Here is a 13924-nt window from a genome sequence, read left to right as displayed (position 1 = left end):
TAGATAAAATCATGGAGAGGGTGTGAGTTCAATCTCATGTGACACTGCATTAAAACCAACTGAGACCTATCAGGCCGCTGGCGATCCTAAGGATTTCTCCCACACAAATGGATATCGAATCGTAAATAGGGAACATGTTTAATTCTGCAACGTGAAATCGGTGTGGCCAGGATTGCCTTCAGAGAAAAGAAAACTCTAGACATACCTCAAAAATAGGTGAGATGATCTTTAAAAGCAGCAAAAATAATTGGGGCTTTTCTGGCGATTGTTTGGAGGGGGGCATCAGGCCCAAAAATTGTCCCCATTGCCGTGTTGTGTGTGCCTTTAGCTGTTAAATGCCATGTCATGTCAAAATCTCTGTACTCATTCTTAAATTATCTGCAAGAAAGCCATATCAGGTATGATGCAGGTTAATTCATGTCTTTCTTCTATGTGCTATAAGGTGTAAACTGGGTCAGCGTGGAGTTGACAACAGTAACAGGCCTTCCAGTAACATGCACCTTCTGTAAGTAGTTTTAAGGTCAGTGAGGAAAATAATCATCTTAATCCATAGTCAGAGTACTGAACTGCTGATAAAGCACAGACAGTGTCCTTGTCCTTACAGGATTATGTATGTATGACTGTACCGTCCTATTAAAAACACAAAAGAGGTTCAGATACATTGAGCATCTGGTCGTGTCTGCCTTTGCAGCAGAAGGTTTAAGGTGAATCATCAGTAAGTCACGTAAGGTGACAGTTATAGAGTGAACAAAAAGTGGGCACGATGATCGATGATGACGACACTATACACTCTAAGTATACCACACAGAAAAAAAGAAGAGGTAATCACTGCGTCTGCAGGCAATGAAAATAAGTCAGCCATGTTCCTGAGTGACGCGCTGTGAAACCAAAGGCAGTGCAGCTGACAACAACTGAGGTGTCCTCGTTCATACCTGCACTGAGATACAGATCTGAGCCCCATCACCTCCTCTGGAGATAGTTATTAAGATTTCATAGGGAGCAAGAAATGTGATGTGTTGGAGTGAAGTAGTGAGCTGCAGACATGTTCCCATTTCAAGGCTACTGTGGAACTTGAGCCTATCACACTTTAGAGGCTGCTAATACGAGCTCGTCTGAGAGTCAATGACTGAGTGCCTCAGAAAGTGATCACAGATGGCAGCTGCTGCACGAGCTCTGATCAAAAAGTACTCTGTTTGTGCAAATGTGATCATGGAGGTAGACCTGCAGTTACTACAGTTCAATGACAGTGCCGTGCAGGACAGTGTGGCTGTGTGTGCATTTGTGTGAGAGCACAAATCTTCAGAGGAACTGAAGTAAATATGTCATTTCCCTCATGTCAGTGTGTGTACATGAAGGACAATCACAGAATCACATTTTTTCTAAAAGGTACAATATGTTGAACTTATAGAGATGTTTAAGTAAGCAGTACCAATAAAATCCTCTATCAAAGTAGACTTGATCTTATGCTAGCATTAGGGTTGGGTATCAAACTCGGCATTTTCAAGGGTACCAACCCAATTACAGCTTGGTATGGTTTTAAAAAAATGACGATACCAATACCAGTGCCCTTAAAGTGCTACCAAATAGATCACTTTTTTTCCGACTTGATTCGATATCATCATGTGAACTTGAAGTGTTCAGTTGTCTAAAATGCCAAAGGTGTGGAGTGCAGCTGTACTTTTGAACATTTCGGTGACATCTCGGCATACTAAACTGCCAGCCTCCTTTGAAAACACTGTGCTCGACTTCACCACACCACAGACTGTTTGGGTTGTAGCTGATGAGGTGGTGGGCCAATCACATGTTGCATTAAATTGAAGGATGCTTGCGGTGATTTGCTGCGAGCAAGACCACACAAATAGTCTTCTTCTCTAGATCTGGGTACCAAAAGCATAGAATGCACGTCTCATTTGACTGGAGCAGTTTCAAGACTACGTGGTACTGGGTTATTTCAGTCCATACCTTAAAAGGTATCGAACGACGACCCCCAGCCTTAGATACTACTGAGTATGATTCACGTTAAATCAGTCAGCACCAAATTTCCATTTCTGAAAGCCATAGCATAAGCTGGGTGAGAATGAACCAGTTCCCACAGGAGGCAGAGGTGCCATGAAACACCAAAGCACCAGGAAGCATTACTAACTTCCTTTCAGCACCCGCGGCACGGATCTCAATGGCCAGCTCGTGATCTGCAGTGATAGATTTAGCGTCTGGTCTATTTTATTTTAAAGATAGCCTGGTATCAATTGGGTTTATTTCAAATTATGTACTTAATCCACATATTTGTCAATCATGTCTAAATGGAATCAGAGCAGACACACACAAGCAGACAGACAGAAGATAAGGGCCACGTGTGATCAGAAAAACAAAGGAGCAGAGTCGCTTGCTGACCAGCACGGAGTACCAAGAGACGACATCAACCCTGCAGCTTGTTCAAAACTTACAATTTTGTTATTACAGAGAGAGTAAAGTATCAAAAAAAGTACTGTTGGGTTCGGTTCAAATGTGAATGGTGACATAACCTTGCTAGCAATAAATACAGTATATTATGAAATACAATTTCTGGTAACCAAGGTGAATGTCTTTCCTACGAGAGCAAAGGCAATGCAATAGCAGGGTATTCAAAATGGCCACCGTTAGCTTCTGCTGTAGTATCAAAGTTTTCAAAACCCAACGATAAGCTATGTGTATACTGACAAATAGGTTAACAAATGATTATCCTCTTAGTTTGCCAAAGCATCATTTCTTTGTTTCCACATGAAATTACTTCTAATTAACAAGCTGCTCATTAAGCAACATTTTTCATTTAGCGTCACACACTGAAGAGTCATGAGACGCTACATTACGACTTTTATACAACACACATCTCAGGATATCAACACAAGACGGCAGCACAAAAAGCTGCACTCCCCATTGTGCTGCCGTCTCCCCTCCTAACAGACCATCTCCTGTGGGGTGTGTCTTGTGTGGTTGTTGTGTGATGTCCTGATGTTTGTGTTTTTAGGGAGTCTGTGAGACGCAGATAAACTTCCTTGTCAGCTACAGTTGGTCACATGTCTTTTGAATCAGCTCGCCTCGAAAATAATACCAGAGCATCATACATGCTGACAAATCTTCATTAGGCTCCTCTGTTTATTCTCACACCACTTCTGGAAAACCTGGTGCACAATGCAGGTTGTTGTGAAGGACAAAGGAAATGTTGCACATGTGTGTTCACAGATCCTTCTGGTGCAAGAAAGACACAGACAATGAAATTTGATGAGGTAAAACGTTACAAGGAGCGATTTTAAACTGGCTCAATTTTCATGCATTAAAATTAAAACATTCTGCTGGCTACCCATTTTGGATAATTTATAATTTGCACATAATGGTTGCTGCTATGCTGTCACTGTCAAAATCCTAGTTTTGCTTGGAAAATGCTGGTTTTATTGATCTCAGGAGAAACCCTGACAAATGTGGCAGATTTTAAGCAGCACTTTTTTCTCCACTGATTGCCCCTGAGAGAAAACGTTCTAAGTGGAGGTGCCGGCTGCAGAATAAATATGAGTCAAAATTTTGTAGAAATATCATCTTAGAGATGTGCAACTTTGCATACTGCAGGAAGTAATCATGAATTATTGATTGGAATCTTCACCACGCTCTCAGGATATATGCAACCAGGACGGAGCCTGCTGAGACAGGGCATGTGGCGCACGCAGATAAGCCAACAAGAAATCACACACACACACACACACACACACACACACACACACACACACAACAAACCTACCTAAAACAACAATACTACAGAATGAAATTCATACATGCACACACTGGCACACACTAGATCATTTGGGGACGCTGACTAATAATGACACAGCATTAACAGACCACGAGGTGTGTAAACATCAGCCTCATTGTTTAACAGACCCTTTGTTGTGGCAGACGTTGAATGACACTCAGACCAGAACATTTAGCACAAAAGACAAAGCAAGGTAACAGTGGGCCCTGAAATAGGTTTCTTCTGGTCCCATCCTGTGTCTCTAACACAAGTTTGTATGAGCTTTTTCCAGACCAGTCCTCTTTTAAACCCTGTGGGTGTTTTCCACAAAGCCCAGGAGAAATCTAGAGAAGCCCTGGAGAGTATGGACGACAGCAGATTTCCTTTTTCTTTATCAATTAAAATTTCATTCAGATGCAACTCTGAGTGCAGTGTTCAATGAAACATCCATTAAAAGTACATCCAACTGTGTCTCCGAGTGGAGCAAAAGGAAGCTGTCTTTTACTGGCAGTTACCCTGCTGTCACTGCCTTTGATACTGCCTTAATATTGACGCCTGTCATGTTCGTTGATGAATTAAATCGGAGTTGCCAAGACTGCAGTGGAAGAACAATGGGTTTTTGACCGAAATGAAGCGCGGCTGCTCAAAAAGCAGGTTAACCAAGTTAATGAATGGGTCTTTCAACTACAATAACTCAGTAAAACGTCTTCTTGAAGAAAAAAAAAAAAAAGCTTTGACTATTGCTGCGTTTGCAGGCTAGCCAGCCTAAATGTACTACTATGATCACCTGCAACTGGTCAAGAAAACATGCCAAAAATTCACTTGGTTCCAGCTTTATAGGTGTGAATACTCACTGGTTGTGTTGGTATGCTACTACAGTAGGTTTGGATTTTGGATTGTTGGTTGGAGGTGAAGGTGTCAACTTTGGCTTTGGCATGTTTTTGGCATTAATCAAGAAAAGAAGAGGCAGATTAATCAATACAATAATTAGTTGAAGACCATTACAATGAAGAAATGACGTGGATTAATGTAGGACTGAAACTAGCCCAGGGGAAAGGAAATGCAAAATAAGATCTCTTCTTTGTCCAGCCTGTTTCTCCTAAACACAGCTGAGCTTAATGTAACATCATTATGAGATTTGACCATTTCTTCATACTTCTTAAATTCAGCCCTCTTCTGCCTGCCCGATCCTAATTTAATATAAGCACTCTCTTTCCTCTCTCGCTGCAGTAATCTGTATTTGTCTGATATAATCAGCTGTTGAGATCATAGTAAGATCCAAAACTAAACTTGACCGGCTTATAAATGGGCCTCCACAATTGCAGAAATTTGTCTCAGTGATCAAATTCAAGTCTCAACTTTGTGTATTTTATCTGTTCTCAGAGTTGAGACACCTCTGAGAAGCCTATGAGCACAGCAAAACAACTCCTGCTACTTTAATTATGTATGTATTTGCTCCTTATTTCTCTTAGGAGGGGGGTTTAGGAGAAACAGATCTGAATTTAGTAATCTCCAAATAAGAAATTGGCTCATTCTTTTGTGTGTTTTCCTCTGGGAATGATTCAAATTAGTCTCCAAGCTGACTGACCAACCAATTAACTGACTGTTTCAGCTCAGATGTGGTTTAGTCTAATTTCAATTTGTGGAAAAACTGACAAGATATCACAAGTTCACAGTGAATCCAATGAGAGCTTATCTGTGTTAGCCGTCTGTCACTGAAGGCGTGAGCTCAGACTGGCCTGAAACATGATGCCCGTGTATTTTGAATGAGGAACTGAGACATTATGTAAATAGTAACGGCTGCTCTATCAAATAACCTGTAGTGTTTGACAATGTTTGGTGTCAGGCCAAGTCACACCCAGCTGAGGAGCTACACGGAGTCATGGATGAGCTAATCAATAGGTGTTCGGTTCCTAGCAGGGTCCTGCACCTGCCAATCCCTGTGGCTGCACCTCCACACAGAGAGCTGCTACCTGTCGCACCAGCGGCTGGATGCAATCAGGCGGAGCAGCCCTGCTCAGCCTGCCAGCACCAGCTGAGTGACATGAGGCTACGAGCTAAACTGCTAGCTAGCATGTGTGCTTGAATGCTAGCCAGCTAGCGAGCTAGGTTATGCGTTTTAGGCAGATGGATTAAGTGAACCTTATCCCTGACAGGCTGGAGAGTAGACTCGTCTCTTCCTATAAACCCACAACAGGCGGTTAAAAGCAGAGCAGCCCTCATGTCAGGCTGAGGGAGTGACCGAGTGTCAGTGTAAACAGTTAACACATTAGCTGGTGTGAGGTACCTTTGTCTCCCTGATGTCCTGCTTTCCTCCTTCAGGGTACCACTGGACGCGGACAAATCCCCTACAGAGAGGCCGACTCGGGGTGTCCACACCGCTCTCAGTGTCCGAACCACACGGGACTCGTCCTCCTCCTCCTCCGCCACCTCCTCCTCCTCCTCCACCGCCACCGCCTCTCCCTCCGCCATCATCGAGGTCCGAGTCTGAGTTAAAATCCTCCTCGCCGTGGATCATCCGTACGAGGCCAAACCGGACTGAGCCGCGATACCGCCCGGAGACCAGGTCGTGGGAGAAGAGCAGCCGCTGGGAGCCGTCCGCCGTGGGAGACAGAGCCATGGATGGAGGCTCCGAGCCCGGGCTGGCTGCGGGGGAGAGGCCCGGGGTCGGGGATGCTGCCGCTTCTGCTGCGTCCGTTGTGGCCGCCGCATCCGATGCTACGGGCTCCGCCATCGCTGCTGTTGTCAGGGAGTGATGCTAGAGCGCGAGGATGACGGTGGAATGAAAAAAACCGTAACCTGGAAGCAGCGAACTGCACGTGTTTACGTCGCGACGGAGGGCTGCGTAAGTAGCGCAGTGTGGGCGCGTCATCACGCAGTACCCCCTGTCACCACTGTGCGGCAGTGTGAGCCATAATCTGTGATGCACTGGTTCAAGTCAGGTTCTGACATTCCCCCTGATATAAATGGCTTTATTTTACTATAATCTAACTCATACATGGATTTCCTCAGAATAAATTAATTTTAATTTAATTTTTAATTTCTATTTATGTTTATGAGGGGAAGTGTGGTTGTTGTTTTTTTATGAGCTACTGGACAATTGAACTTACCTTTGGGGATGAATAAAGTTCTATCTATCTATCTATCTATCTAATACTGACCATCTCGTTTAAATGCAATGTTCTGCTGGGAAATCTTTGGTCCTGGCATTCATGTGGACACCACTTGAAGCACTTCACTAATCCAAACACCGTTGTGGACCAAGTCCCTTTCTCGTGGCGATTACACTCCTCAATGGCAGTGCCCCCCTCCCCAGCAGAGCATGAACCATGCCTCACCACAAAACTACTCAGAAATGGCACGAGAAACATGACAAAGAGTGCAAGGCATCAACCTGGCCTCCATAGTCCCCACATCCCCAGTCTGATCAAGCATCCATGGGACATGCCAGTACCCTACCTCACAAGCGACCAGTCTCAAACGGTCCACTGCCAGTGCCCCGGTACCAGACTCCACAGGACATCCCCTGAGGTCCTGTGTCCATGCCTTGACATGTCAGAGCAGAATCTGTTCAAAAATGGCCCCACAATGGATGGGGGGTACATCTGGGGTACCAACACATCCCATGAATGCTTGATCAAATCGGGACATGGGAACTTTGGAGGCCAGGTCGATGCAGTGAGCTCTTTGTCACGTTCTTCGAGCCATTCCTGGGCAGTTTTTGCAGTGTGGCATGGTGCATTGTTCTGCTTGGGGGGGCACTGTCATCAAGAAGTGTCGTGGCCATGAGAGGGGTGTACTAGGTCTGTGTTTGGCTGGGTGCTACGCATCAAGTGGTATCCACATGAATGCCAGGACCCAAGGTTTCCCAGCAGAACATTGCATCATAACAAGATGAGCAGTGTTATTCGCTTCACCTGCCAGTGGTTTTAATGTTTTAGCTGATCAGTGTTTATGAAGTGCTGTTAGTTGCATGGGCAAATTATGAGACAGTGGGCCCCTGGGCACAGAAATGCAAAAGGCCCCAACACGTCTTCTACACTGGAACAAGATTAACATACTCTGTGGTGATTTTGCTTCATTTTTGTTGTTTTGTGTGTCTCTATAGTCATTATACATCTTTTAGACTGAAATAGACTCATTCCCCAGAGATGTACCACAGAGCGCCACAGGAAGTCATTCCTGCCTGTGGCCATCGAACTTCACAGCTCCTCCCTCAGTGTCAACAGATTGGCACTTGGACTGAATTCACCTGTCAGCAGTTATAATTTCATCATTTATTCATTATATTTCAGCTGCACACTGGGGACTGAAAGGTACAGTAATTCTTTATATGGCTGTCTTAACTGTATTGGTGCAATAATTCAACTGTGCAGTATTCTTCCCACTTTATTCTTACACACACACACACACACACACACACACACATATATATATGTGTGTGTGTGTGTATATATATATATAGTTGTACATTTTTAAAAATATCTTTAACTTACATACTAGTTTTATACAATTTAAAGTACAATAAGGCAAATATCTTTATATTTTTACACATTTGAAATACTCTGAACATTATACATATTTTATATTTCTAAATATTTTACATAGTAGTGTTAATATTTTGGCTTTTTGCAGATATTTTTCTTTTATATTCATACATACTTTGTACTCTATACTTCTATTTCTATTCCTGTAGTTCTCTAGGCTTTACATCAGAGTGACTGTGATCACAATTTCCCAACCGGGGATCAATAAAGTATTTCTGATTCTGATTTTTGTGGTTTGGTTTCTGCTTGTGGTTGTTTTGTGTCTGTAGTAGTTTATCGGGGGTTATATTTGGTCATTTTGTGTCTCTTTGTAGTCAATTTGTGTCTCCGTTTGGTTTGTTTTTGTAGTTATTTCGCATCTGTTGGGGTCATTTTGGGTCTCTTCCTCGTTGGTATTTGTCAATTTGAATGACATTTTGCAGGCCCTCCTGACACTTTGGGCCCCTGAGCCCGTGCCTGGTAAACTTGTTCAGTAATCCATCCATGGTTAGGTGAGTCCCCTGAACAATTATTAGTTCATGTATTTTTTTTTTACCTTATTGTTTATTTAGTATTGTACAATTAATGATAAATATATTTCTATTGTTATATTTTATTATATTGAATATATGATATACATATTATAATGACATTTATTTGCATAGTAATGCAGCTCTGTGTGTGTGTGTGTGTGTGTGTGTGTGTGTGTGTGTGTGTGTGTGTCTGAGGGAGCTTTAAAGGAAAAATCCCCCCTTTATGCAATTTAAGCTGAGTGTTTATCTGGAGATGTTATTCAAGTACAAGTACTTCACCTGCTCATGGTGTCAGTTTGTCTTAACTGGACCACTCCTGAATAAAGATAACACATGACAAATGCAGTAGCCTAAATCATTAATTGAGTTCTGCTCTGAGGTCCTTTATCATTATACAAAGTGGGTTATACACCTTATGGAAATGTTTTGTAAAGTTTTGTTAGAGACGACAACAACTGCGGCTTCTTGAAATTCTCAACATAACAAGAGGTGACAAACAAACTCCTACACGTCCTGTAATCCTCTTGGAAATCCTCTGGAAAATAAAGCGTGGAAAAATCGCGGTGGACTCGACTTAACCTGCAGGTACAATGGAAAGTCTCCCTCAGAGGAATCACATGAAGACTGGTAAGTCCAGTCCTTATTAAGATGTCCCAGTTAGGCAACACCACCAGAGAGCAGTCCTCTCCCTGTGACGACATTAATTGACAGTGACATTAATGGTTAACCAATCAGAAGAGCTCCTGTATTTCTAATTCCATCAACACGGCTGTCTTCCGCTCTGTGACACAGGTGTGGGACTTTATTGACTGTTATACCTCAGGTTACTCTTGATAACAGCTTGGTAACATCACATGCTGGTGTGAGACCTCCAACACATGATCAGTAAAATCCAAATCTGCTGAGGATCTGATGGTGCCATGACGAGGTTAATTCTCAACACACAAATAGCCCTCCTGACCCTGACTAAATATGTTTATTGTTTAACTTAACCACGCGGGAATTGGAAGGTTTGGTCATCCAGCTGGCTTCAGGATTATTAACCAACCACCACTGCGCACCGAGGGTATAAATACCGGAGGCGCGCAGCTCTCTGCTCAGTCTTTACGCACAGCCCTGTTACGCACGGATCAAGCTTTCAGGCGACGAGGTTCCCACGAGCAGAAGAAAAGTCAAACAGTCTTCTTTGCTTTGCTTTACTTTATACGCTTTTTGGAAAAAATGTCGTTAGTGAGCGCAGTGCCGTTCATGAAGCCGCTTCACATGCGCTCTCCGGTGCCACGGGGCCGCCGCCACACGCTGCCGGCCAGCGAGTTCCGCTCCCTCAGCCCGGAGGATGCCATCAGTGTGTTTGAGATTGAGAGAGAAGGTGAGCAGACTCTTTATATACTTAACTAAATTACAACAGTCATTATAGCCGTCTTATTAACTTTAGGACAGTTGTTTTACGCATAGTTAGGCGCACAGGTACCGTCGTTGCTTTATAGGGAAATAGCAGGGGCGTAGGGTTCATTTCAACATTGTGGGGGTCCTCCCCTGGAAATTATTCTGTCTGCACTTTTGCCTTAGTTTTTTGTATCGATTAAATGGTAGAAATGTCTTCATTTATGGAAAGGAAAACACAAAATTCATGTGCCAGGTGACGATTTAAAATCTAAAAAAATCAATTTATGTTCCTATGTATTGACTTTCCTCATTAAATGTTTTCCCTGCTGAATCAACACACCCTCATATATAGTATAATTCAGCCTTGGAAAACTAGAGCATATTTATTCAACAGCAGCCTCATGTTTTACTCACATTTAAAAAAGACAGGCACCTCCACTCACTGATAATAACTCTGCGTTGGCCTGTTAACACAAATTATATTTACAGAACGCACTAACTTTCTCATCTTTCCAGTGATCATGTTTTACTTTTACTAACCATGATGTGTGGCCCAATACAACATTAAGTTACAATGGTGATTTAACTCTATCCCAAACACATGAGTTCATGTGTCGTATCCTTTCATCACTTTACCGTATAGTCAAAGTGATGGGAAATGGGAAAATACCCATTAAGTCTAATTTTCTCCTCCTCGTCCTCCTCCATACAGCCTTCATCTCAGTGTCCGGCGAGTGTCCTCTCCACCTGGACGAGGTGCGTCACTTCCTCACCCTGTGCCCTGAGCTGTCTCTTGGCTGGTTCGAGGAGGGACGTCTGGTGGCTTTCATCATCGGCTCACTGTGGGACCAGGAGAGGCTTACCACGGTAAGACAGAGCGGTGGACACCTGGGCGGTTATTTGCTTCAGACTGACTGGCAGGGGAAATAAAAGACGAGGTTCAAACCAGATTAACAGAGGCGATTTTGAACGATTTAAGGGCACATTTATGGTAGAGTGTCTCTGGAAAATCAGTGGATGAGGAGAAATGTTTCACAGATCCACTTAAATCTGAGTGTGGGAGTCAGCTATAGCCTCTAAGTCAAATTAAAGAGCGATCCAGGGCCCTCTTTAAACTGTGATACTTTAAAAAGATCCCAGCGGTTGTGAATTGTTAACAGATTCAAAAGTTTTCATTTCACAAATGCTCATGTGCATGTGTTAATGTGCCATGAAATGCAGGGTGGCATACTCTTAAAGCTGTATGAGCAATAAAGAACAATAGGAAAAGTGTTAAACAGTAAATAGAAAAAAAAAAACAAGATAAAACATAAGTACATGTGAGCAAGAATTTAAATATGAAGGATTTTCTCAGCATATACAAATCTAAATATCACAGCTGAAAGAAAAACTTTGCCATTACGTTTTGTATGTTTTGTACTCGAAAGGCAAATATGCAGGGCAGTGCAAAGGGTTCACAGACGACAATGAGCTAAACAAGGACAAGGATTTACAGAGGTCAAAGGTTACAGTGTGTTAGATTAGAATTTGACACAATTAAAAGGTTATTGATGCATTTTTGAAGCTCCAAAGATCTGTGTGTCAACTTTATTTGCCTTATTTTTCAAAATGTGACTCTGGTGGCAAGAAACACAAACACAACAGCCATTAATTAGATATAACTTGTGTAGCTACGAGTGGTTCAAACCCGACAACAGAAAATATAAAGAGTGGAGGGTCAGCAACCTCTCTCAATAATGTCGGTTACATCATCAGAGAAAGTTTGTTGACATGAGCTAGCATTAGCCACCATAAGCTACTGGTCATATCAGACCAGGCGAGGCTGTGGCATTACAACTCCTGAGTGTACTGAATTAAGCAATGGTACATTTTAATGATTAGGAATTCAGTTTTTCTCTAATATGAGGATAAATGTATTATTTCTTATCTAAAGTTACATTGTGTTACCTCAAGACTGAAATACTACCTGTCTCCCAAACAGCAGAGTAAGCTGGACTCAACATGGACTTTGCATTTAATCTTTTGGCATCAAGTATTTATAGTTAAATCCGGCCATCAGAAGCTCAGCAGGTTTCCCAACACTACAGTGTTTACCTGTTCTTACACGTCTTTTCTCTCTGTTTCCCAGGATGCCCTCACTCTCCACAAGCCACACGGGACCACCGTCCACATCCACGTCCTGGCTGTGCACCGGACCTTCCGTCAGCAGGGCAAAGGCTCCATCCTGATGTGGCGCTACCTGCAGTACCTCCGCTGCCTGCCCTATGTCCGCCGCGCCGTGCTCATGTGTGAAGACTTCCTGATTCCCTTCTACAGGAAGTCTGGTTTCAAGGTGCAGGGCCCCAGTGAGATCACAGTGGGGCCCCTCGCCTTCATTGAGATGGTTTACCCAGTAAGGGGCCACGCCTTCATGCGTCGCAACAGTGGTTGTTGAGGACAGAAGGACTTAATGTGGATTCTGGATTCTATCAGCGGTGGTGGGACCCCCGTCCACTATTGGATACAGAATTAAGGGGAAGGTCTGAGCGGCTTTGCTGTACGTGAGTGCTCAGCGCAGCGTTTGGAATCATCATCTGTGAATGAGACTTGTTCAGCAGGTGGTGAGGTGTGCATTCTGCCTGTGAGTCTGCAGACAGCGGAGAACAAAGAGCCGCCATCCAGCTGCCTACAACAGCTGTCTGGAAGAGTGGTGGAAAACTTCTTATATATACGATCTGCAGTTTAATGCCAGTTTAAGAAAAAAAATCATTAGAGCAGAGCCTGGAAGAATGTAATAAGTTATTACAAATTATTATTTGTTTAAAAAATATTTTTATTTCATGAACGTATTATTGTATTCAATAGAACGCAGCTGCCTTGTTTCTGTCTTTGCCCTCTGTCTTATATTTGTTATTTAACCACTTTAACATGGTTTCTGGCTCATTGTGAAGCCAACGTGAAATTTTCTTTAGACATTAAAAGCAGTATCTGCCCGTTATGAATGTATTCAGTCCTGTATAGGTTTGTGTTAACAACATGCCTTTAACAGCAGCATTAGAAGATTACTGTTTATGTTACACTGTTTATAACTCTGACAACAGAACGACTGTGAAGTAATGAGCCAAATGAAAGCGCTAACCTTCAAAAACTGTGGAATAAAAATACAAAGGGAGGGATATCAGCAATCAAACATCAGATAATAGGTCAATATATTAACTTGAACAAACATGTCTGTTTTCATCAGTGTTGTATGTAGACATATAATCACAAATACAGTTGTTTATTTAGTATATATATATATCTTAAATATTTGTTCTGTCAAAATGTCTCCTTGATAGTCTCCTGTTGCCTTTCTCCTTGTAGACAGTCACCACCTCTGCCTCCCAAAGTCTTTAATCAAGACCAGTGTTTTTTTTGTTTGTTTGGGTTTTTTTTACAATGTTTTGTCCTTCAAATAATAAATCTTTTGTTTTCTAGCACGTCGGCTTTGAGCTCTTTTCATTTTAATAGTTGTTGAGAAAATCTCAGTGCCAGGTCCATTCGATAGCTGTTCTGGAGCTTACGATCATATCACATGATCATCAGTAGCACTTTACGCACTTGTCATAGAAGTGCAGATGTTCAAATTGACATTTTATTTAAAGGAGCTCTCAACGATATTCAGAGCATTAATACAGCAGTAAATAACTATTCACTATGTAAAGATACAGCATCCTGAGCTGAGAATGAAATCCCGCTCC

At 42.6% G+C, this 13924-nt stretch overlaps 2 protein-coding genes across 4 annotated transcripts in view; one reads left to right on the top strand and one right to left on the bottom strand.

Annotated features, from left to right (window-relative positions):
* The window catches only part of ube2o (ubiquitin-conjugating enzyme E2O), a 51536-nt gene extending 44669 nt beyond the window's left edge, over positions 1-6867 (bottom strand). The window contains exon 1 of one of the 3 annotated variants that reach the window (XM_049569905.1): positions 6048-6867. In XM_049569905.1, coding sequence (XP_049425862.1) covers positions 6048-6494 — 447 coding nt within the window. In that variant the 5' untranslated portion in view covers positions 6495-6867. The remainder of the gene's footprint in view (positions 1-6047) is intronic. The other 2 variants (XM_049569915.1, XM_049569924.1) reach the window with 2 other exon arrangements.
* A 3011-nt stretch (positions 6868-9878) lies between these two features.
* Positions 9879-13660, top strand: aanat1 (arylalkylamine N-acetyltransferase 1). Its single transcript, XM_049570311.1, has 3 exons — positions 9879-10188; positions 10918-11072; positions 12334-13660. The coding sequence occupies exons 1-3, from the start codon at positions 10041-10043 to the stop codon at positions 12637-12639; spliced, it is 609 nt and encodes a 202-aa protein (XP_049426268.1). The 5' UTR covers positions 9879-10040; the 3' UTR covers positions 12640-13660.
* The last annotated feature ends 264 nt before the right edge of the window (positions 13661-13924 follow it).

The sequence above is a fragment of the Epinephelus fuscoguttatus genome, linkage group LG3, assembly GCF_011397635.1.
Source record: "Epinephelus fuscoguttatus linkage group LG3, E.fuscoguttatus.final_Chr_v1".
In the NCBI taxonomy this organism is placed as follows: domain Eukaryota; kingdom Metazoa; phylum Chordata; class Actinopteri; order Perciformes; family Serranidae; genus Epinephelus; species Epinephelus fuscoguttatus.
This window is presented reverse-complemented; position numbering and strand designations above follow the sequence as displayed.